Source organism: Mastomys coucha, unplaced genomic scaffold (assembly GCF_008632895.1).
Source record: "Mastomys coucha isolate ucsf_1 unplaced genomic scaffold, UCSF_Mcou_1 pScaffold12, whole genome shotgun sequence".
NCBI classification, from domain to species: Eukaryota; Metazoa; Chordata; class Mammalia; order Rodentia; family Muridae; genus Mastomys; species Mastomys coucha.
This window is the reverse complement of record NW_022196894.1, coordinates 32723983-32748397: the sequence shown is the minus strand read 5'-3', so window position 1 is coordinate 32748397 and position 24415 is coordinate 32723983. Positions and strand designations below refer to the sequence as shown.

Below are 24415 nucleotides of genomic sequence, written 5' to 3'. Positions count from 1 at the left end.
GAAGTGGTTCTACATCTGGATCCTTAGGCAGCAAGATGAGAGAATGACACTGGGCCTGGCTTGAGCTTCTGAAACCTCAAGTCTACCCCCAGCGACACACCTTCTCCAACAAGGACATGCCTAATAGCACCTCCTCACCACAAAGACAAGACTTTCTGTTCCCCCCCCTTATTATTATTTTTTAAGATTTATTTATTTATTTTATGTATATGAGTACACTATTGCTGTCTTCAGACACACCAGAAGAGGGCATCAGATCCCACTACAGATGGTTGTGAGCTACCATGTGGTTGCTGGGAATTGAAGTCAGGACCTCTAGAAGAGCAGTAGTGCTTTTAACCACTGAGCCATCTCTCCAGCCCTATTATTATTATCATCATTATTATTATTATTATTACTACTACTACTACTACTACTACTACTACTACTACTACTACTACTACTACTTCACTTTACATCCCACTCACTGCCCCTCTTCTGGTCATCCACTCCCACAATATTTCGCCCCTTCTCCTCTGAGTGGGTGGGGACCCCAGGGTACCCCCTTTCTCTGGCACATCAAGTCTCCTGGAGACTGGGTACATCTTCTCCCACTGAGGTCAGACAAGCCAGCCTAGTGAGGAGAACATAACCCATGTACAAGCAAAAGCTTTTGGGATAGTTCCCACTCTAGTTGTTCGGGATCCACATGAAGACCAAGCTGAACTTCTTTTCCCCCTCTTTTTAACACACACATTCACACACATTCACACACATTCACACACACACATACACACACACACACACACTCACATACACACACACACACACATTGCAGGATATCTGATCAAACTGTAAACTTCAAGATTGTGCTATTTACTAGAAAACCTGTGTCTAGTTGTGGTGTGGCTCAGCCCTAGCACATACCTTTAATCCAAGAGCTATCTGTTTATTGTAAATAGGATTAAATTAAGTCATCCTTATAGGTCAAGAGGCAGAGCAAGCAATCATTGACAGGGAGTGAACATAGGAAAACAATAAAGAATAAGAGGAAGTTGGGAGGATAGATAGAGAGACACACAGGAAGTAGAAGGGAGGGACATTTAGTTTGATAGGTTTTTGAGATGCTGTGGAGAAGGAGGACTTTCTTTTGGGATGTCTGCTGAGAAGACAGGTCAGCTGCTGCTTTCTCTGCCTCTCTGAGCAGGCTTTCCCCCAACAGCTGACTCCCACATCTCTATTGGTAAAATAAAATATTTGAGATTTTTAAAAAACAACCTTTGCATCGCAATATATTACATGGTTGGAGACATACATTATGCAAGATTAACATCTGTGTTACCACACATAATTACCTGTGGCAAGAACAGGGATATGAAATCTAGCACTAAGTCTTGTCAACTGTTCATGGGGAGTAGAGTAAGACAAAACAAATGGAAGTAGTGGAACACAGCAAAAAATGAATGGCAGCTGCTGCTATGCACACTGCATCTACAGCTTCAGGAAAATCTTCATGGGAGTCTGACAAGATACTCTGAACTCTTGCACAGGGATGAAAAACAAGACAATCTGAAACATGGTTAGGGAATGAAATTGACAAATGTGAGTAATAGCCTGGGGATAGTGTGTGTACTGGCTGGTTTTGTGTGTCAACTTGACACAGGCTGGAGTTATCACAGAGAAAGGAGCTTCAGTTGGGGAAGTGCCTCCATGAGACCCAGCTGTGGGGCATTTTCTCAATTAGTGATCAAGGGGGTAGGCCCCTTGTGGGTGGTACCATCCCTGGGCTGGAAGTCTTGGGTTCTATAAGAGAGCAGGCTGAGTAAGCCAGGGCAAGCAAGCCAGTAAGGAACATCTCTCCATGGCCTCTGTGCCAGCTCCTGCTTCCTGACCTGCTTGAGTTCCAGTCCTGACTTGCTCTGGTGATCAACAGCAGTGTGGAAATAAGCTCAATAAACTCTTTCCTCCCCCAACTTGCTTCTTGGTTATGATGTTTGTGCAGGAATAGAAACCCTGACTAAGACAGTGTGTGAAAGAAGATGTCTGTGAGGAACTCTAGGTCTAACATGGGTGACTGAAAGGCTGTGGCTGGTGGCTCCCCTGACAAAGAGAATACACAGGCAGAATGAGTCTGGGAATGTGAGGTCTTGCTGAAGAGCAGGTCCCTATGTGCATCAAGGAGTGGAGATCTAAGAAGTGAGCAAGTCTAGAGTGTGGGCACAGGTGTGGCTGGGAATTAAGAGAGTGTTATGCATATCTCATAGCATGAGAAGGGAAGACAATGCCTAGAGAACTAGGGCAGGACCTTTGGACACTGACTATGGACATGGGAGACAGTGGCACCCATGGAAGAAAGGAAATAGAGTGTGAACTGGAGCACAGCTCAGAGAGGGAAGCACTGGTCATCAAAGTGTCAAGACTGGAGCTAACCTTATACCTACAGGTAAAGTAGGTATACCATTACAGAAAGCCACAACCAGTCAAAAGGCAGAAAGGAACTGACTGTGGAGTGCTCAGCCCCAATTAATATATCTATAACTCAGCACTTACCCTAAGGCCCAGGGAACATTGAGGAAGAGGGGGCAGGAAGGCCAGAGAAACAAGAAAGTCTGCTGCAAGATTGTGTCTTCTAGATGTGACAGGGAAGCTATCAACAATATAGCTGTTTAAACAAGATCTGAACAGGGTAGGGAAATTTCAGATGAAGAGCTACAGGTAATTAAAGACTGCTGAGAAAGAAAATTAGACTTCCCCAGGGATGAGCCCCTCAAAGATTATCCAATCCCAAGTGGCTAGTCCTAAAAACATATACATATAAGAGACACTAACAGTGTTGTATTTACATATTCACTTTCATATATTGTATATAAGTATATATGTGTATGTGTATATATGTATATGAATTCAAACATGCACATATATACACAGACATAAATTAAAGAATGAGAAGCTATGAATTTGAGAGGGAGCTAGGAGGAGGGTAGACATGGAAAGAGATGGAGGGAAAATGAGGCAATGATGTAATTATATTTTAATTTTTTTAAATGTTATTTCCTATGTAGCTCTGGCTGTCTTAGAACTCACTGTGAAGGCCAGGCTGGCCTTGAACTCACAAGGATCAGCCTGCCTCTACTTCCAGGATTCTCGGATTAAAGGTGCTGGCTAATAAATTTTTAAAATTAATTTAAAAATGACTGGAGTTCAGATCTCAAGAATTCATGAAGAAGTTGAATGGATGAGGGGCAAGTTATGACAGTGAGTGTTGTCAACTTGACAAGACCTAGAGAGGGACCTCTGGGCATGCCTATAAAGGATCACCGACCAACCCATTATGGGTGGTATGAAAAGAAGAAAGTCTGCTGAGCAAAAGATCCACTGATAGAGAGGGCATCTCTCTCTTTCTCTCTCTCTCTCTCTCTCTCTCTCTCTCTCTCTCTCTCTCTCTCTCTCTCTCTCTCTCTCTCTCTCCCTCCCCACCTCCCTCAATTGTAGATGCAAATGTGCACAGCTGCTTCAGGCTGCTCTGCCTTGATTTCCATGTAACTGTAAGCCAAAATAAACCTGTTCTCCTTACATTGCTTTTGTCAGTGTACTTATCACAGTATCAGAAAGAAAACTAGAGATAGTCTGTACTCTCAGCTCCTATATGGAGAGCTGTGGGGAGGAGAGAAGAGAAAGCCTAAGGGTCAGCTAGCCTGGTGGCACACAGAGACTCTGTCTCCAACAAGTCACACTGAAGCTTGCCCTTTGACCTCCAGATGCACACCAGAGTGTATGTGTGCACTTACACCCAACATGCATAAATAACAGTGAGGAAGTGGAATCTGCTACACATCTACATGAAGGGTCAGGGAGGGTTTATCCAGGAGGAGGAGGAAACCGTAGACTCAAAGGTTAGATTCAACTTTGTTTTGTTTTTTAAACAGGGTCTCATTATGTAACCCTGGCTGGCCTGGAGCTCACAGAGATCCTCTCATCTCTGCTTCTCAAGAGCTGGAGATTTTTTTTTTTTTTTTTATCATTCTGTGAATTGTGAAGAGAAATGAAGATGATGACAGAAAGCAATGATAATGCCAGGAAGCCTCACTGACAGAACAAAGGTCCCTGAGGTAAAAGGGCCTTGCAAGTATCGCCCATGTATCAGGTGCCACTAGAGGCCCTGGGAAAGCAGATGGGTCACATAGGAGCTGCTCCCAAGGAGCTCTCAGTCTGATAGGGAAGCAGCATAAACAAACAAGACAGTGACACAGACACCAGGCCTCCCTCTGGGCACCTTATATCACAGAATGGAAGCCTCAGCTGACATGGCTTTTCTGAACCACATCTGTGGCTGCTCACTCTCCAATCCCGCTGTCTCATGTAGCAGTTGGGACCCAGCCCCACTAGGCAGTTAGTTGATGAAACTTTGTTTGTTTGTTTGTTTGTTTGTTTGTCTGCTTTGTATGAATGAACAAACATATCCATTGGTAGTTACTCCCAGGGATATTAATTTTAGAGGTGTAAGAGTTTATTTTACAATAAGCAAAGTGATTCGGGCCATTAAAACAGTTAAACATTAATGAAAATACTATGCATACTTAAACATACAGGGTGAATGCTTATACTCCACCCCTCAATTTAATATGCTGACTCCTCAATACTCTGCTTCATCTGCTTGCCTTGTGGGACTGAGCAACTGCTGGATCCTCAGACTTCCATTCACAGCTGCTGACGACCATTGTTGGGAGTTGGACTACAGACTGTAAGTCATCAATAAATTCCTTTACTACATAGAGAATACCATAAGTTCGTTGACTCTAGAGAACCCTGACTGATAAAAAATTGGTATATTATGAAAAATATTAGGGCACAGTCACAATCTATTATTAATCTAAATATTAAGTGGTGGGGCCTTTGGGAAATGATTAAGTCACGAAGACTCTAATGAAGGTGACCATGATCCTTGAAAGCCTGGCTTCTGCAGTGTGGCCAATCATGCCTCTGATCACAGGCCTTGGGAAGTGAAGGCAGGAGAATTAGGAGTTGAAGGCCGGCTTTGGCTACATAGGAAGTTTGTGACCAGCCTGGGCTACATGAGGCCTGGTGCCAAACAAAACAAAACTAACTAGCCAAAGACCAGATACAATAAAGGCTCAGGGAGCTGATCCGCCCCTTTCATCACATCATAATGGAAAGCATACACTGCCTGAGGAACTTCACCAGACATCTGTCTTTGGAATTCCAAACCTCCAAAGTTAGAAGGAACAAATATTCATAAGTCACTCAGTTTATAGCACTTTGACTGATGACGGGGAATATAGCAAGTCTGTCATGATTGAAAATGTCACCAGTGGAAAATGAATTTCTGCCATCTACTACTTTGCATCTTAGTAGTGTGCACTGGACAATACTGGCTGTCCCAGTGAGGTTGTGTGGTTGTGTGGCTCACTGCTTGGCACTGAGACAGAGTATTATAACAGCCTAGAGAGGATAAAGGACAGTCTTCAGCCAACTGCACACTTCTTCCATATTATCTCACAGATTCAAAGTTAAGTCATTAAGGTAGGGGTGCTCTACAGAGACAGATAGCTGAAGGTAAAGAGAATAGCTCACACAGCCCAACCATGTAGGGCAGGCCTGCAGTGGTCCAGAGCTCTTTGGCCAAATGTATTTCCCATCAGCTAGTTTATGCTTAGAATTAATTAAATTTTTATTGTTAATTTTTGTGATGCTAAAAATTAAACTTCAGGTCTTATGCATGTGTATGTGTTCTACCATTGAGCAAATCATCAGCTTACATGCTTAAAATGCAATCATTTAAGAAAGGCTAAAATGTAATATCTTAAAATTGTAGATAAAAGACTGAGATGGGTATAAGATACATAAGATAAAATAAGTTAGGCAGACTCTAAAGTCAGATCTGGTTATAAATGAGGTACATTACTTTCAATTAATAAGTAATAATTATTAACAATAGTAGTAATAATTATCAATACCTTTGTAAACTGGGGAAGGAGATTGTGTAACAGATAGCCCCAGGATCCCTCAAATTTATCTTTCAAAGTTTCTAAGGCAGTATTCTAAAGTCTTTCAGGGGACCAGAAAGTCTTCCAGCAATCTAATGAATGCAATGAGCCCCTCAAATAAACAGATGCTTAGACCAACGAGTTCTGAAGCAGCAGAGGTGCGGCCCTGGAGTGAAGACGACCTGCCTTCCTTAACGTCTATGGGATCACAGAGACCTCTGCAGACTCACATGGCAGTCAGCTGTGTCTCCACTTTTGCCATGGCCTTGTCAATTCCAAGACTGCTCATCCTTGACTATCAGCACCAAGCCCAGCACTCTGAAGTGCACCACTTTAGCTATGAGTTAAACTGAGGGGTGACACTGGTCTAGAGTCAACAGCTCTCAAGTTTTCAGACTTTCGGTATGTTTCAATGAACATCATCTTTATATTGTCCCTTTGAGAGACAAACCTAGAGTGCTGTGGGCTCACTTTATAGGGCCTGTCTATTTTCTAAAATTGACTTTTGCCTAATTACAGGCATCTATTCACCCCATTCTAAAAGCTATGCCTCAAGAGTTCCAGGGCAAAATGTGATGATTCTCCCAACAAAAAGAAGCTAACAAAGCACCCGCACACACCATCTGCTTTGAGTATAATTTTGTAAGTGTTAAAACCGTTTGCTTTACGATACACACAGAGAACATCCATGTAAGGGTCACAGGGAAGTTCTCCAACACAGCACAGTTCCGGAACCCAAACCACACTTAGAAACATGGAAGAGCTTCCCTGTTGTGCTGAGAAGGGGAGGCACCTCCTAAACTGGCAGAAAAAGAGACACAACAAATAATGGTGTGTGGTGATGGCCTCTAATACTTGCTATTTCAGAAACAAAACCACTTTAACAAGCAATTTTTTATATAATAGTTAAATGGTCTGAGTTTTAAGAATCAAATCAAGCTAACCATCTATGACTTTAAAAGGCACAAGTCAATATATTCAGAGGTGTGTGGGGTTCTACTTACCTATAGCACAATGTAAAATCTAGAGAGAAAAGAGGGAAAAGAAAATTAGTGAGGCCAATATCACAGTTTTATTGCACATAAATTGATCTTTCAGTCAAGACTAGAGCAGCACCAGGCCACAATACTGAGCCTGAAAAATAGACATTCCACTTTTAAACCTTGCTTCAGGCTATTCAACAACAACAACAACAACAACAAAAACCTGTTACTAGTTTTGTTTGCTCCTTTCTGTTTGTGCTCCTCTGGCAGAGATTCTAAGGATTTAATCCTCACACAGTGGTTGGTTTGATGTCAATGACCTCATTTATAACCCATCAGCTCACAAGTACAACCATGCATCTCCATAATCTGCAGAACACAACTGTCAGGGCTACACAGCATAGCCTCAGTAGTGCCTTTGTTAGCTACTGTTGCCCAGCAGGCTCTTCAGTGCAGATATTTATTATTCAAAGCCCCATCCTAGGCCTTATCTTGCCTCAATCAATAGTCTTGCTGTAGAGTTGTTCTCTGATCTAATTTCTAAACACGTTCCCTTGCCATGGATAGCCTTGGTGCAGTTTGTATTTTGATGCTAATTCAGCTTCCCCAAGAGGGGCTATCTGGGACAAGGTGTGAATCACTCAGGATTTCATGTGACCCTTCTAATGAATAAAGAAACCAGTCACTGGGCGAGTAGGCGGGACTTCTGGGTCTTGAGAGGAAGAGAACAGGTAAGAGAGAGAGACAGAGACAGAGACACAGAGGGAAAGAGAGAGAGAGGAGAGAGAGGGAGAGAGAGAGACAGATAGACAGACAGAGACAGAGACAGACACAGGCTTTTGGATGGGGAGAGTGGGAAGACAAGATGTAGCTACAAATGGCTCCGGATGGATTCACCACCGGAGGATTTATATTTAACATGGCTTACAAGATGATTCTAGTTGTTGCACCCAGCGATTGAGTTATCATTGATTCTGAACTAAGTTTGTGTGGTGTTTTTCTTCATGCTCAACTAGGTTCCAGAGAGAAAGGTATGGTGGCAAAGCATGGGTTTGTAAGATGTGCACCCCAAAAGGCTATGGGAACTTTGAAGCATGGGGCTGGTGTGGTAGCGACCAGCCAGTGGGAACTTTGTGAGCTGAGTGGAGAGATTTTGGAGCTCTGAGTCAGAGTTTCCACAAGATGAGAACAGGCCAGCTATGCTCGCCAGTGCCTGCTGGCACAAGGTGGATTGTATTTTTTAATATTTCACACAACATTCCCTAATTCCAAACCACCTTGGACTTCTCCATGACTATATCAGCCTCTCAAAATGGCTACCTCAATAGGAAGCACATCACTTCCTTCCTCCTTATGTTACACCTGGGGCCACTGGGCTCCTGGCCTGTTGAGCTAAATTCCCCTAGCCCCTAAGTCTCAACTAGCTTCCAATTCCTGTGGATGCATGGCAGATAAGTCTTGTTTTCACTTCCAGTACCTGGACTGAAAAGGCCATTCCATCCTATCTCCATGGCCTCCTGATTAGCTAAATACATCCTTCCAAATCCCCACTGCTTTAACACTGGTGTTGAGGATCTGGAGCCCCTATAAGATAACAGCTGTTTTAGTTCCTGTCATCACTTCCATAAAACATTTCTAGCGGTTACTTATTATTGATCCTGCTAGTCACCTTGACAGGTAGGCAGGACAGTTAGGGACACAGAAAGCTGCATAGCTTGCCCATGGTGGTCAGCAATGAATGGCCTGGGCAAGGACCTGAGCCTTGCTTGATTTTCTGTCTTCTCTGCCTTTTCTACACTATTTCACTGCAAGTGAGTTATGAGGCCCAGAGACCAGAACATCACAAAACAGAGTTAGCTAAAATGGTCCTGTTTAGTTCTGTTCTGAAAGATTACTATTTTTCTAAACGTCCTCCCATCCCATTTTAGGGAGGGGGAGCAGGATACAGGGAGAGAGCCTGGATTAAAAACCTGAGCTATACAAACTTGCTGCCATGTGAAAAGGGAAAAGAATAATTTCCATCCCTTATATTATCCCTTTCAAAGACAACCCTGAACGTCTCAAATGTGTGAATATCTCCTGCTGCACAGATTGGAAAAACTAGAAGATATATCTAGATTAAAATGGGGGATGAAATGAAGGACATGGATGAAGCGCATCCTTTGACAAGACAGAAAGCGGCATGCCTTCTCATCATGTATGTGACAAGACATCCTGGCTGCTCATTAAGGACAGGACACTGCAGGAAAAGCCAGGGGCTTTCCTGCTTTCTAGGTCTTGTCCTCCCAGGCTGAGCCTCCCCTCTTTTATCACACAATTGTGCAATGCCCCCTTTCACCTTCCTGATGAAACTCATAGCTAATGTGACCTACTTATACAATATTTCAAAAACTATCCTCAATGATACTCAAAGAAGAAATAAAAAGAAAATAACTTCATTAAAAATATATATTTCAGCCAGGCGGTGGTGGCGCACGCCTTTAATCCTAGCACTTGGGAGGCAGAGGCAGGTGGATTTCTGAGTTCGAGGCCAGCCTGGTCTACAAAGTGAGCTCCAGGACAGCCAGGGCTATACAGAGAAACCCTGTCTCAAAAAACAAAAACAAAAACAAAAACAAAAACAAAAGATATATATATATCTTCAGTATGTAAATGCTCTTGGACATAAAGATATAACAACAACCAGATACAATATTAACTCATGATAAATACTTTTGGATTTAAGAACACAATTTCCAGGGGCCAGTGAGATCCTGCTGTACAAGCTGGGCAGCAAGCCTGTGCAGGGCCCATGGCCTACTGGAAAGGCAGATAGAGGGGCCTGACTCCATAAGGTGCATTGTGACTCCTGTGCCTACACCCACAAAAATAATGGATAAATTTAAAAAATAAATAAAAGTTCCAGAAATCACTCTGAGCAAGTACTAACAAATACACACAGGAACACTAGAAACAAAAACATCATTAAGATAAGCAGTGATAGAAATATACCAAAGTAAGGCCAGGCAGTGATGGCTCATGTTTTAATCCCAGCACCTGGGAGGCAGAGGCAGGCTGATCTCTAAGTTCAAGGCCAGCCCGGTCTACAGGAGTGAGATCCAGGATAGCCAGGGCTACACAGAGAAACACTATCTCAAAAAAAAAAAAAAAAAAAAAAAAAAAAAAAAAAAAAAGGTAAATAAATAAGTAGAAAAGGAAAGATAATAGACAAACTGAATTATATTTCAGATTAACTAGATCTTATCTACTTACAAAGTACAACATAAAAGTAAACTTATAGGTTATTCCAAGGAGTCAAATAAGAAGTGTAGAAAATTTATCCTTCTGTCCTGAAATCCTGGGCCTAGTGTACAAAAATTTCTTGGATACCATATTCTTTAAATAGTGAAAAGAAAGACTGTAGCTCAGGCCAACATGGAACTCACTATATAATCAGGCTGGTCTCAAATCTGCGGCAATCCTCCTGTCTCAGCTCCCTCCCTAGTTGCTGTAACTACAGGCATGGGCCATCATACCTAGGCAAGTCAACTGATGCTAAGGTACAAGATGGTATGGGTGGCCATGGCCCAACCACAAGCACACTTTAAGAGCTTTCTAGCATGTATGTGACCTTCAGTTTGAGTCTCAGAACTGGAAAGAAAGGACAAGAGAGAGCTGGAAAAGTATCTGTCTTTTCAGGCAGGCGGCAGCAAAGGAAGCCAGGCATACTAACATGGATTCACTACAGCATGCATGGAGGCTGGGGGGTTGGGGGGAGGGCCTCAGGCAAGGACTGCAGAACAGTCCCTAGTAACAACAACCTACAGACAACAGCTAGGAAGGAAGAACCCCAGATGCCCGATAGAAAGCAGTGGATCCTGCCTGCTAAGAAACCAGTCAGCCTTCCTGATGTCTTCATGCCAACACCTAGATTTCAACCCCTGACTGTCAGCTACTGTATAAATCTAAGTTTTTAGTCTTTCTCAATACTTGGACGCCATAATATCTACCTACCAAAAAATATACTAAATTCAGTTTTAAATTTTAACTTCAGTTTATTTACTAGAAGGATGATAGACTTAGAGCCAACAGCATGCCAGGCTAAGGGGAGCTAAAGGATGGGTTTATAAAGGTAGTCATTACAGGTACAGGTGTACAGCCATCTTGTACAATGGCTATTTAGAAATTCAGTTTTTGAAAAAGCTTCTAAGATTTGAACTGAAAAAATTTTGTGAGTTACCGACAAACTTTTCCAGTTTGTGGTGGTTTGAATAGGTTTGGCCCCCACCATACTCATATGTTTGAAATACTTAGCCTAAGGGGAGTGGCACTATTAGGAGGTGTGGCCTTGTTGGAGTGGGTGTGTCACTGTCGGGTGGGCTTTGAGGTCTCTATGCTCAGGCTCCCCACAGTGTGGAAAGAGAGCCTCCTCTAGGCTACCTGGGGAAGACAGTCTCCCTCTGGCTGTCTTCTATAAATATATGAATTTTGGTTATCCCCACCTAGCTTCAAATGAATGAGACTTAAACTATGATTTACTTACTAGGCTCTGCATGATTGCTGGGGGATTACCCATAATCTAATTCTCTAATGCCAGACTGGCTACTTTATCCAACTGCACTCCCCAAATACTTGTTGTTTGAATCTTTCTGGGTTATCTCTGCTCAGCAGTCTGGTGTTCTGATGAGCATTTCAATCTGGCACCCTGGCACGTGCTACTGGTCCATCATGACTAGTGAAGTCCTCCTGTTCTCTCCATCCTCTGTGCTCCTTCTCTTTCTCCTTACTCTTTCTCTTGTGGTCCCTCCGTGCAACCCCCAACCAGGTAACTCAAAGTCCACCTTTCTCTATTCTGCCCAATAATTGGTTGTAGTCATTTTTATTTAACCAATGTTTTTTAATTGGGGAATAAGGTTTGTACAACAAAGGTTTGTGTATGCAGGATTTGCTCATTTTTGAGCAACCTGATCTTGGGGTACAGAATTTAGTATTTGAATACATAGCAGCATCAGACCAACCCCCAACAGCCTTTGGATCAAGATGTAGAACACTCAGTTCCTCCAATATTATGCTTGCCTGCATGCTACAATGCTTCCCACTATGATGATAATAGACTGAATCTCTGAAACTGTAAGCCAGTCCCAATTAAATGTTTTCCTTTATAAGAGTTGCCTTGGTCATGGAATGGGAACCCTAGAAAGAAGTTTGTACGAGGGACTGGAGCAATGCTGTGATAGGCCTGCTTTTGTTTGGAGGAGAGTAGATTTGGGGACATTGGATTAGCAAAGCAGTGGAGTGCTTCAAGAGGAGTATAATGGGCAAACTAGTAAAAGCATGGAAGACTGGTGCTGAGGGTGATTTAAACTGTGGGCCCTGACACAAGAGGTTTCAGAGGAGAAGGATTTTAGGATGTTGCCTAGAGATTGTTCTTGTCATAGTTTGGTGAAGAGTGTGGCTGCTTTTTGCCCTTGTCTGAAGAGTCTGCCTTAGGCTAAGGAGAGAAAATTTAGATTAACTGCATCAACAAAGGAAATCTCAAATAAGCCTAGCATAGACTTTATATCTGTGATTCACTCTGATGAGGAGTATAGCAAGCTTAGAAAGGAAAAATACAAAATGTATGGTTCAAGGATTAAAGGGGCACCAGGAAGTGGAATGGAGCTAAATCCAGTGTTCAAGGACATTAAATGGAATTCAGGGTGTGGTGACCTGGAGCAAGATCCCACCTAGATAAGCTTATTGTTTATACATTTGAAGTTGAATGATGGATAGTTATATCCTGTTAGGTGTTATTATGACCTGACTATTGTTTTCATTTGGACATAAAGAGCTATGAGTGTATGTCAAATTCACAAGGGATAGTGTGGTGATTTGTATATGCTTGCCCCAGGGAGTGGCACTATTTGGAGGTGTGGCCTTGCTGGAGTAAGTGTGTCACTGTGGGGGTGGGCTTTAAGACCCTACTCCTAGCTGCCTGGAAGTCAGTCTTCCACTAACTGCCTTCAGATGAAAGATGTAGAACTCTCAGCTTCTCCTGCACGATACCTGCTTGATGACAATGTTCCCGCCTTGATGACAATGGACTGAACCTCTGAACCTGTAAGCAGCCCCAATTAAATGTTGTCCTTATAAGAGTTGCCTTGGTCATAGAGTCTGTTTGCAGCAGTAAACCCCTAACTAAGACAGAAATACTATGATGGCTATTCTTGGTTGTCAACTTGACTATATCTGGAATGAACTACAATCCAGAAATGGGAGGACACAACTATGATCCAGATCTTGGGCTGAAGACACAGGCTTTTAAAATTTGGATCTGGACATGAGATGACACACACTTTTGATCCAGATCTTGAGGCATGGGTCCAGGCATGTTATTACATGTAGGGGAGGTGCTGATACTAAGGTCTGGTTCCCTAACTGGTTCTTGATTTTGTCAATAAAGAAGGCCTGGAGCCAATTGCTGGACAGAAGGTACAGGTGGGTCTTCCGGGTCCCAGAAGGAAAAGGGAGATGCAGGGAAAGAGAAGAGCTTTTCAGCCAGGCTTTGTAAGGAGGACACAGCAATCAAGTAAGATCTCAGGGAGCTAGAGCCAGAGGTCTCTGCTACCAGTGGATGGCCAAGGAGGTCGGCTAGGGCTAGCTGATACAAGCCATTAAGCTTAGGGCTTAAGGAGAGATGGAGATAATAAACTGTTAAGAACATGCATTTCCAGGCAGGAGGTATTTGAGCCCAGCAATTGTGCTAGCAGGCAAATTCTAAAGTAATAAAGCTGTCTGAGTGTTTTTCATCCTCGAAGCAAAGGTGGGTAGAAAGAGAAGCCAGGTCAGTGCTGGTAGCTTGGCAGAGCTAAGCTGGGATGAACAAAAGAGAGCGAGGAGGGGCCAGAGCGCCACTGCAGCTTCCTGGCAAAGGTGGTGGTATGTTTTTAAAACTACACACAACAGATGCATGCCTTTAATCCCTGGGGACAGAGACAAGCAGATCTCTTAGTTCAAAATCAGTCTACAGAACAAATTCCAGGTTTAAAAAAAAAAACTTGGATCCAGGCATGGTAGGACATGCCTTTAATCCCAGCACTCTGTAGACAGAGGCATCCAGCAGATCTCTAAGTTCAAAGTCAGCCTACAAAGTAAGTTCCAGGAAAGCCAAGATTACGCAGTAAAGGAGTTGGAAAACAGAAAGCTGGTGAAAAATGTAATAGAACAAGGGGAACATGTTCTAGCTCCAGCAAGCAGCAGAACTTGGCAGTTTGGGCCATATTGCTTTGGCTTTAGAATCAAAAACAGAACAGGTTACTGGGAAAACTAATGCTGGTTATCTGAAGCTAAGGAATTCAGCAATGATTAAGATGAGGCCAGCATCACTGATGTAAAATCTTCCAGAAAGTGTTTTCTGAGAACACAAAGAATCTGTGTTCCAGAGACAGGCCTTGTGCTGGCAGCCAGACTTGGTAATGTGTAAGAATCACACAGATGGTAATGGTTTTGAAGGGGTCATGGAGAGCATCTGAGGCTCAGGAAAGATCAGGAAAGGCTACTACTGGTGAAGGTGCAGCCTCAGTTTCAGTTGAAGGCCTGGACTGAAAGGGTCATGTAAAGAAGTTGAGACTTGGCACCAAGAAGAGAGCCTATGAGAGACTGTTGGGGAAAAGCTGCAGTGGAAGACCCCAGTGTATTGGAGATGTCAGTACCATGGGATGACCACCAGCAGCAGCAGTGGAGTACAGTCGACCAACACCTAGACAGCTACAGAGGACAGAGCTGGAGAAGTGACCCAAACATTTTGGAAGAGCACAGAAAATTATGTGTGGATCCAACATTGGAACAAGAAGCTGTAAAGTTCAAGATGCCTTGGAAACCTTAACAAAGACAGTTTCATCTTTAAAAATTATTTCATTATTTAATGAGTATTGTCTGTCTGTACACCACATGCATGCCTGATGCCAAAAGAGGACCCTATATGCCTTGGAACTGTAGTCACAGATGGTTGTCAGCCACCATGTGGCTACTGGGGACTAAACTCAGGTCCTCTGGAAGCGCAGACAATGCTCCTAATCACAGAGCCTTCTCTCCAGCCCCTCCAATTTCATTTTTAATCTAAGGTTAGGAAATAACAAAGCACCTACACAGAGTTTAACAAGTGTCAAGGTGACTAGGAGCCCATGTGGGAGGCAAACAATCAGGCCAGCCCAGGATGGGTCAGGTATGCTCTCCTGCTTCCACTGCCTATGGCTCAAAAAGGGGAGTCACTGATGACATGCAGTTGCTGTGGGTTCAGCCTCAAGACCAGAGAGAACTTCCAGACAGAGTAGAAATGAGGGCTGGACCACTCCTAAGTCACGTCTGCTATTAGAGTCCTTCTCTCGGTGTAGCAGTGCATTCTTAACTGTGTACAGTTACCAAAATTTGATTCATTTTAGAAAATATAGTACCATATACAGATTTGTATCCCATTTTTGCTTAAAATTCATGCATATAACATGTAACCTTTCCCCCCAGTGCTGAGGAATAAACCCAGGGTCTTCATATGCTAAGTAGGTGCTGTACCCCTGAGCTATGCTCCCATTCCTCACATGTAGTTCTGAGACACCAAAATGTTATCAGGGACAATTTTCAGGCATGAAGCTTGTGAACAATATGCATCTTCTGCTTTATCTTTTTTTTTTTCCTTTCTTTTCCATTTTTTTTTTAAACGAGTGTACATGGCATCTTCTGTTAGAAGGAAGTACTTTTCTTTCCTCTGGTGACCATGAACAGAGTTTGTTCAAAATCTTGCTGGCCTTTTTCCACCTTTTTATTTATTTACCTCAGGAAAAGATGACTCACTCACACTGTTAATAAATTTGGAAGGAATGACTAGGGTGTGCTGAACTTAGTCTCACCAGAAATTCCCATAAAGTGCCTTTATAAGGAAGGGGACCAGTGGAGCAGGGGTATATGTGATACACATATACAAAAATGTATCCTTAGGTCTCAAGCATGGGACAAAGGGCAGAGAGGCCTAATTAACATATCAAAGCAGACCTGACTACCAGGTTCTCCCAGCATCCCTACAGAGCCCTCCTGGCAGACATGTCCCATTCACTACCCTGAATTCTCCAGTCCAGGGGCTGGGCTGCCTTCTCTATATAATCCAATCATTTTGGTTATCTACTTTGTACCTTTGTTTTGAAATCAGATGAATGAAAAAAAAAAAGGAAAGAAAAGGAATAAAAGGAAAAAGGAACATGATTGGCTCTGAGTAGGATGGAGGAGATTTATTGTAGATATGTGGGAGAGCATAGCCAGAGGCAGGGACATCTGGGAGAGCCCAGAGTGGACATGACCCTGAGCCATGTGAGGAGGAAGAGGGGGAGGGAGAGGAGAACCAGGTACAGCAGCCAGGAGGCCAAAGATATAAAGAGGAGAGGTAAGCAAAATGGTTGGATTATATAGGGAAGGGCAGCCCGGCATCCTGCACTAGAAGAGTTTAGGATAAGGGGAGGAGTATTTCAGCTAGGAAGGCCCTTGTAATGAGTACAGTAAAAAATGCCTTTTAGGCATGTAAAAACAGCTTAGTCGGGATCCCCACTACACCCACGGCTGTACCAGATAGCCAGAACCCAGTGACATCACTCACTCACCATAACCAGACACAGTCCTAGAACTGCATGATGCCTACTGAACAGCATATAAGCAGAGACCAAGAACAATGTTCTGTTCTGCACATCTAGAGAGACATCACCCTTGATCTGCCCTGCAGCTGGAGAGCCCACACATCACACAGGTAAGCAGCCTTGGGGAGATAGGCTTAGGGGCAGTAGTTAGGAATTCAGAGTGTGACCACTATGTGGTGACCCTCAGCATAATAAAGTATAACTTTTGCTACAGTGTGTATTTTTGTCACCTTTTTCTCGCAGGTGACAGTCCCATAACAAGAAGCTACCGAGCAAGGCTGCACATGCAAGGAGAACCTGGAGAGGTCTGCTTTGATATGTTAATTAGGAACCTCAGCCAGTAGTCCCTGGTTTGAAACCTAACAATAATGAAACTTATATCTTGAACAATGAGTGTGTTAAAAAAAAAGTTCTTGAAAAAAAGAACCCTAGGTTCTCATGGATTCGTCCAGGCCAGGATGTGCTGTGCTGTGTGAACCACTTCCAAGGTTCAGCGAGGAGCAGAGAGCATGTCTTCTAGCTTGGCCTTCATTAATTTGGTTATTCCTCACCTTCTCATCCAACTCCTTTCTAAATGTTTAGAACATAAGCAAAAAGCCAAATAAGCCAGAATAAAAAACGCCCATCTATTGATCACCTTCAGAGACTCCAAATGTTTTTCCAAAATCCTTTTACATACACTGAAGGACAAAACAAGTGAAATTTCCCTAATTGCCAATATTTTCTCACCTGGGACTTGTTAATTTCACTATTTTGTAGCACTATCTATTTGCTTACTTTTCATTCTTTGAAAGTGAAGCACTAAAGCCTCACAGAAGTTAACACTGAAGGAAAAAGAGAAGTAATTTAATCCAGTGTGTTCACTGCTCACAATACATTAAGGCCCAGAGAGAGCAGGTCACCATGCTAATCAATGACAAAAACTGTCTTAAGTCCTAACTTTCATGTCTGCAGTGTTTTTATAGCTAGCATGATGAATCGTAAGCACTCTGCTTTCACTTCTCACGCATTTCTGCTAGCTTCTCTCTATATTTTGTTTCTCTGTTCAGATAAACATTTACTCATCAAACGATCTCTCTGGTTCCTGCTGCAGACAACACTTAACTCCTGAGCCTGTTGTGAAATCAACTTTATCTTATGCTGTGATCTTCCTGTCTGCTCCTCTTTTGATAGTTAATACTCAACCAACACTGGTCTCAAACTCCCAGCCTTCCAGCCTCAGCTCGGACCATCTAGTCTGTTGCTGATCTAGTCATTTATTTTATTCGTCTGTCGCTGGGTAAGCTTTTTGTAATTCTCCTGTCATACTCTCTGTGTTTGGTTTAAGATTTATTTATTTTTACTTTCTGTTTATGAGTGTTTTGCATCCATGTATGTATGTCTACCACGTACATGCCTGGTGCCCACAAGCGCCATTACAGGCAACAGATCACCTGGAGCTGGAGTTGAAACAGTTGGGAGATAGGTGGGCTATGGGTGCTGGGACTGGACCTGGGACTTGCAGCCCCTGCATTGTCATTTTCCACTTCTATAGATCTGTGCAGGAAATACAGATCTCAGTTATATGTCCCTGACCCCAAGCTCTTAAACTGAGGGCATTGAAACTGACTTCATGAACTATGTAGGCTGTCTTTATTTACACTGTTTTAATCCTATTTTCCTCACCCATCCTATTCTCCATTGCATACTATTACACAGACTCTACTGTGTCTTTCAAGATTTGTGTAAGAGGTACATAAATCTGTTACTCAGCACCCCTGCACCTCCAGCCCCCAAGGGCAGCACTGGCAACGGTCTGACACAGGCAGGCCCTTTGAGCCTTTCTCCAGCACCCCACAGATTTTGTTTTTATTCTATACATTTTCCTAATCTGAAGACACATGCATGTTTTAATATTAGCCCCGTTGTTCTAAACATATGAATTAGGAAACTTCCAAAGTCCAAGTGATATACCATTTCCAGCATGTCACCCTCCCTTGGCTCGTTCACCATCCTTCCTTTCATTGTCTTCTGGCAGAATCTAAACTAGCTCATGAGATTCTAGGTGGGCAATTTGCAATCTAGATCATGATCTACCTATCCTGGGCTGCAGACGCCACTAGTCATACGTGCCTATCAGAATGGAAATGAAACTTAAAATCTAGTTTCTCAGTCCTACCAGCCACGTCTCAAGGGCTCCATGTGACTAGTGGCTATTGTACTGGACAGCACAGATCTGAGACATTATTAAGCAGGAAGCTCAAACACACAGAGCTGAAGACTTTATTATTTATGTAACAGCTAAGTGCACTTTGATTCTCTTCTCAGGTTCCACAGGTATTAGAATGCCTCCACCTGTACATGATATTGTCTCCTTATGAGGCTACTGTTCTCTCCCAGCTCTGAGTGGATTTTGTTTCCTAGAAAGGTTGAAGTCTAAGGTCCTTAGTTGCTTTTACTATTTCATTCCCAAGTCTTTTTTCGTCTAAGAATTGTTATCTTTGTTCTAAGTTTTAAGAACTTAAAGAGAAATTCAGAAGAAGTGAGGTTTTTTTTTTTCCTGGCAGAAAAGCTCTTCTGTGGTTTGCTATAAACTGTCAATAACCAGCCTTTTAGTTCAAAAAGGTTTTTTTTCTCCACAATTACTTTGAACTATACATTCTAATTTTTCTATTTTTTGGATAGTCATTATTCATTTAAAGGTTTTATATCTGCTATCAGTTCTGTAGACACACAGTTTCTAACACTAACAGACTGCCTCCCTGTTCTAGTGCCATGCACTGCCTAGCCAGTCCGTGCTGTGCCTCTCAGATGCTGAACTCTACAAAACTCTCAATGCCTTCTGCTCTGAGCTTGCTTTACCTGATGCTCTGTGACTGGAAACAACTGCTTTCTTCAGCCTTCGGGTTACTGCTTATATACTACAGTCTCCTTCTTGCCCTGCAGTCACTGTAAATATATTTAGGATAGTTGTTGTTTTTGTCTTTGCTTTTTAATTTTAGCACACTCTGTTCTAAAGTCATTAGCTTCCTCGCTTCTTTGAGCACTGTATTATTTAACTTTTACTTGCTCAGTTGTCAAGCAATGACACCTGTGTGGGTGGGCTCCTATTTCCTACAGACTCCCTCTTCCTGTCAAATGTTGTGACACTTTACATCCAAGTGCGTTTTCTCTCATCCCATTCTCACACAGTTTCTGAAGCTGGTTTTTCTGGGCTCCGCTGCTTGACAAGTTTGTACTAGATGACTCCACATGACTGCTAGCCTTTCCAAACTCGTTTAGAGATCTGTTCTTTTAAAAGCAATCTTTAGAATAAAGGGAGTCTAACAAGTCATGCAGATTATTCCAAAAGTCTATTAAGATATAAAACTGTCATTGGAAAATCGACAGGTTCCCACAAAGAGGGAAAACTGACCTCTTATGAACTATCCCCAGGCCAGTTCACAGAAGCAAACTGGCTGGAAATATACCTGAAGCATGCAGCTCTCTTACCAACACCTAGACAGACAAGGTTTGAGCCACAGGACCAGAAACACTCTGGAGTATAAACTGGAAGCCTTCTTCTTAAAGACACAGTAGTTAAGATTTCCCTCTGTCTTAAAAGGCATTCAAAACCATTTCCTACTTCATTAGGAATCTGAAGGGGAGAAGTGAAGCATGAAGACTCTGACTAGAATACAGAAGTAGGGCTGAGAATGTGCCAATGCGGTTTCAAGATGTGAAAGGTTTTTGCGGTCCCTCACAGACCCCACAACTAATTCTGCTTTTCAAATCCAGCAATAGATCAACTCTAGGAAAAGGTAAGAAAAGTGCCTACATGTTTCCCCTTATTGTAGACAAAGGGTTCTACAAAGCAGAAGGATCTGGAGAGGAATAGGAGATAAAGGGTTGCTGTGGAACACTAGGACCAGAAGGACAGAGATAGATATATGAGGTGCATAGCAATCAACATAGCTTATACCCAGGCAAACAGGTCTGTGCAAGGTGACATCAACCTGTTGAAAATGAACTCTCATTCCTGGAACACAGCCAACAAGCACTTTTATTTTAACCGAAAGCATTCAGCAATCCAACTCTGCCTAGGAACCAGTTTAAATTGCCATTCTGACCAAACCTCCCTGTGCAGGCCTTCAGTCACCACTCATGAGGATGAGACAGAAGGACCTCAAGTTCACAGTATGGCTGGGCTACAGAGGGGGTTAAAGGGCAACCTGGGCAACTTAAGACACTGTCTCAAAAGAAATGGGTTTTGCTTTTTAAAAACTGTGTAATATTAGTGTATGGGAGCATGTGTGTCAAGGTCAGATGACAACTTTGTGGAGTCAGTTCTCTCTCTCCATCATGTGGGTTCCAGGGAATGAACTCAGGTCACCAAGCTTGTGCAGTAAATGTCTTTATCCACTAACCCATCTTGCTTGTCCAATAAAAATGTTTTAAAGGGAAGGCTAGGGATATAATCCAGTAGTATGTTGTTTATCTGTTGAATTTCAATCCCAGTCCAAAAACAAAATATGATTAAAAAACAAACAACATCAAAGCTATCACAACTGTAACTCCAACCTATATTTGTGTGTGTAGGTTTTAAACTAGGAATTAAACCTGGGACTCTATCACAAACTCTATATCCCCATGCTACTATTCAATCTCTACTCAGCCAAACTGGAGAAAATCTGCCTTATAATGACTATCATAAATCCAAAGCCAAAATGAGAAACAGCATGCCCACAGCACACTTTAGACACGCAGCATCTTTAAAACCAAGTATAATTCACAGCACAACAAATCCACCCCTAAGTGCACAATTCGGTGTCTCTGATCACTGCAGTCACACAGTTGTGCACTCACCATCACTAGTTACATTTCCATCCCTTTAAAAGGAAATCTTGTACCTGTTAGCACTCACTTCCACTAACCTTCAGCCTCGACAGACTGTGTCCTAGACATTTTTCAGGTCAAAGGACTCACATCATCTGTTGATATGTCGTGTTTGCCTTCCTTTCACACAGCATGCTTTACGGTTCACCCAGTGGGAGACACCACCAATAACTCATCTGCCAATAATTAATTCACTTGACATTCCACATTTTGTAATCTGTGAGTGGCATTTAAAAAGTATGCTGATGCTGCTTATGTTAACCAGCACAGAATGACTCAAGATTTGATCTGAGGTACACTGTATTATTTGCATACTGATCTTTTGGCCTAAAACACTGATTTTACATTTTACAACAGATCAATTTATAAATCATACTACAGCCAGATATGGTGGTATATGTCTGTAGGCCCAGTGCTCTGAAAGGCTGAGGCAGAGGACTGCTTAAACCCAGAACAGGGAGACCAGCCTGAAAAATATGGAAAACCCTCCACTTAGAGAAAAAAAAAAAAATCCACTGGGCAGTGGTGGCGCATGCCTTTAATCCCAGCACTTGGGAGGCAGAGGCAGAGACAGAGGCAGAGGCAGAGGCAGAAGCAGGTGGATTTCTGAGTTCGAGGCCAGCCTGGTCTACAGAATGAGTTCCAGGACAGCCAGGGCTATACAGAGAAATGTTGTCTCAAAAAACATAAAACAGGGCTGGTGAGGTGGCTCAGTGGGTAAAAGCACTGACTGCTCTTCGGAAGGTCATGAGTTCAAATCCCAGCAACCACATGGTGGCTCACAACCACCCGTAATGAAATCTGACGCCCTCTTCTGGTGTGTCTGAAGACAGCTACAGTGTACTCATTTATAATAAAAAAAAATAAATAAAACAAACAAAAACCAAAACAGCAAAACTCCATAGATAAATAAATTAAACATTAGTGTGTGTGTGTACTCACGCATATGTATATTATATATTACATACAATAATAAGATACACCACATTTTTATTCTATTGTGTGTCTTGTGAAAACTTAGTAAGATACTTCTTAGCTTCATCTAGTATCTTACTCTAAAAGCTGTCCCTCTCTTCCCCTCCTCCCTTTCTGGATCATCTCTGCAGCCTTGCTTCCTGTCTAGAGGCAACCATCTAGGATCACAAATGATCCAAGCTGAACCCACTAGCTCCTCACTAAGATACAGAAATAAGGCTTTGCTTTTAGCTAGCTATTCTCACCTTGGCTCCAAGAGCTACATCAGGAGACTAATTATTACTATCACCTGGCACTCGAAACAGGAAGGAAGCATGCAGAGGGAGAATGCTTCAGACATCACAGAGAATGGCAGATAAAAGTGACAGAGCATGAACACCTGGGCTCCCTAGGTTGTTTCAGCCTGAGTCTGGGCCATTCCTGTGGCCCTGCTACATTCCTGCCCTTGATTTTTATTTATAGAATATGCTAAAGACAACAGGTCCCTCTTGACGGTTAAGTGAGGAGGTTTCCCTGATCTCTAGCCAATAGCCCTCATACAATCACCTCCCCAACAAGACTGTAGGCTTTTGTTCGATTTGGTTTGGTTTGCTGTAGAGTACATCCAAGGCCTTGTGCATGCTAGGTGAGTGTACTGCCAGAGCCCTCTCCAGGCCTTAAGTTACTTCCTTTTTAGCAAGGATTTAATTTTCACAGTATTCATTAACCAAACACTTAAAACTGTACAATAATTTTGGAATTTATTTATTTATTTAAAAAAATGCTCAACATGTTCTTGGATAAAGTTGAGGTTTCTGTCAATTTTACTAAAATCCCTGAGCTGACAACATAGCTCAATGTTAACTGTATTAGCCTGGTATGTGAGTGGCACCTCCTAAAAAAAAAAAACCCAATATTATACACACCACCAACTCAATGTATCCATTCTGCAAAAATAAATAAATACAGATAAATAAAGTTCCTCAGAAAATAAGCTATTTGGGGGGCTAGAGAAATGGCTCACTGACTGCTCTTCCAGAGGTCCTGAGTTCAATTCCCAGCAACCATATATGGTAGCTCACAACCATCTGTAATGGGATCTGATGCCCTCTACTGGTGTGTCTGATGCCCTCTACTGGTGTGTCTGATGACAGCTATAGTGTACTCATATACAATAAATAAATAGATAGATAGATAGATAGATAGATAGATAGATAGATAGACAGACAGATAGAAAGATAGAAAGAAAGAAAGAAGGAAAGAAAGAAAGCTATTTTGAATGCTTTTTTTTTGTTTTGTTTTGTTTTTTGTTTTTTTTGAGACAGGGTTTCTCTGTGTAGCCCTGGCTGTGAACTCACTCTGTAGACCAGGCTGGCCTCGAACTCAGAAATCTACCTGCCTCTGCCTCCCAAATGCTGGGATTAAAGGCATGTGCCACCACTGGCACTGTTTCATTTTTATAACACATCACTACATGACCATTTGGGCTTGCCTACTTAGTGTTTTTAAGTCTTTTATATATTCCTAAAGAGATCTGGAATATCTTGGGAACAACTGACTTCTATTTCCTTTTTAAGCCCCTCCCCAAAGGCCCCACTAAGGAACACCAGTCAGCACACATGTAGAGTAGCTAATTTATCTAGATTAATGTTCTCATCCTATTATGCAGCATAGTATGATTAAGCAACACACACATCTAATGATTGCACCATGTTTGCTGGGTAAGTCATGAAACCCTTCTTAAATACCACACAAGAAGTGCATCTCAGCAGGCTCTCCCTACAGCCTAGTTAGAGGCTCCTGCCTCCATGGACCTCTGCAGCCTTCATCTTCTCCATGTCTCTAGAACCATCGCTTCATTATAAAAAGTCATTTCTACTGTCTCTTTCTCTCTTAGGGAAGTTGGGTTCAAAGATGTTTTCATTTTGGGGGTATAGTCTTTTTCCTAAAACCAAATCCATGATTTGTCATGTAATAAGTTTCTAGTGGAGACTGACAAAGAAAA

At 42.4% G+C, this 24415-nt stretch overlaps 1 protein-coding gene across 1 annotated transcript in view; it reads right to left on the bottom strand.

The window, feature by feature from the left end:
• The window catches only part of Hacd2 (3-hydroxyacyl-CoA dehydratase 2), a 91045-nt gene that overhangs the window by 60909 nt on the left and 5721 nt on the right, over positions 1-24415 (bottom strand). The window contains exon 3 of the mRNA XM_031363769.1: positions 6989-7007. Coding sequence (XP_031219629.1) covers positions 6989-7007 — 19 coding nt within the window. The remainder of the gene's footprint in view (positions 1-6988; positions 7008-24415) is intronic.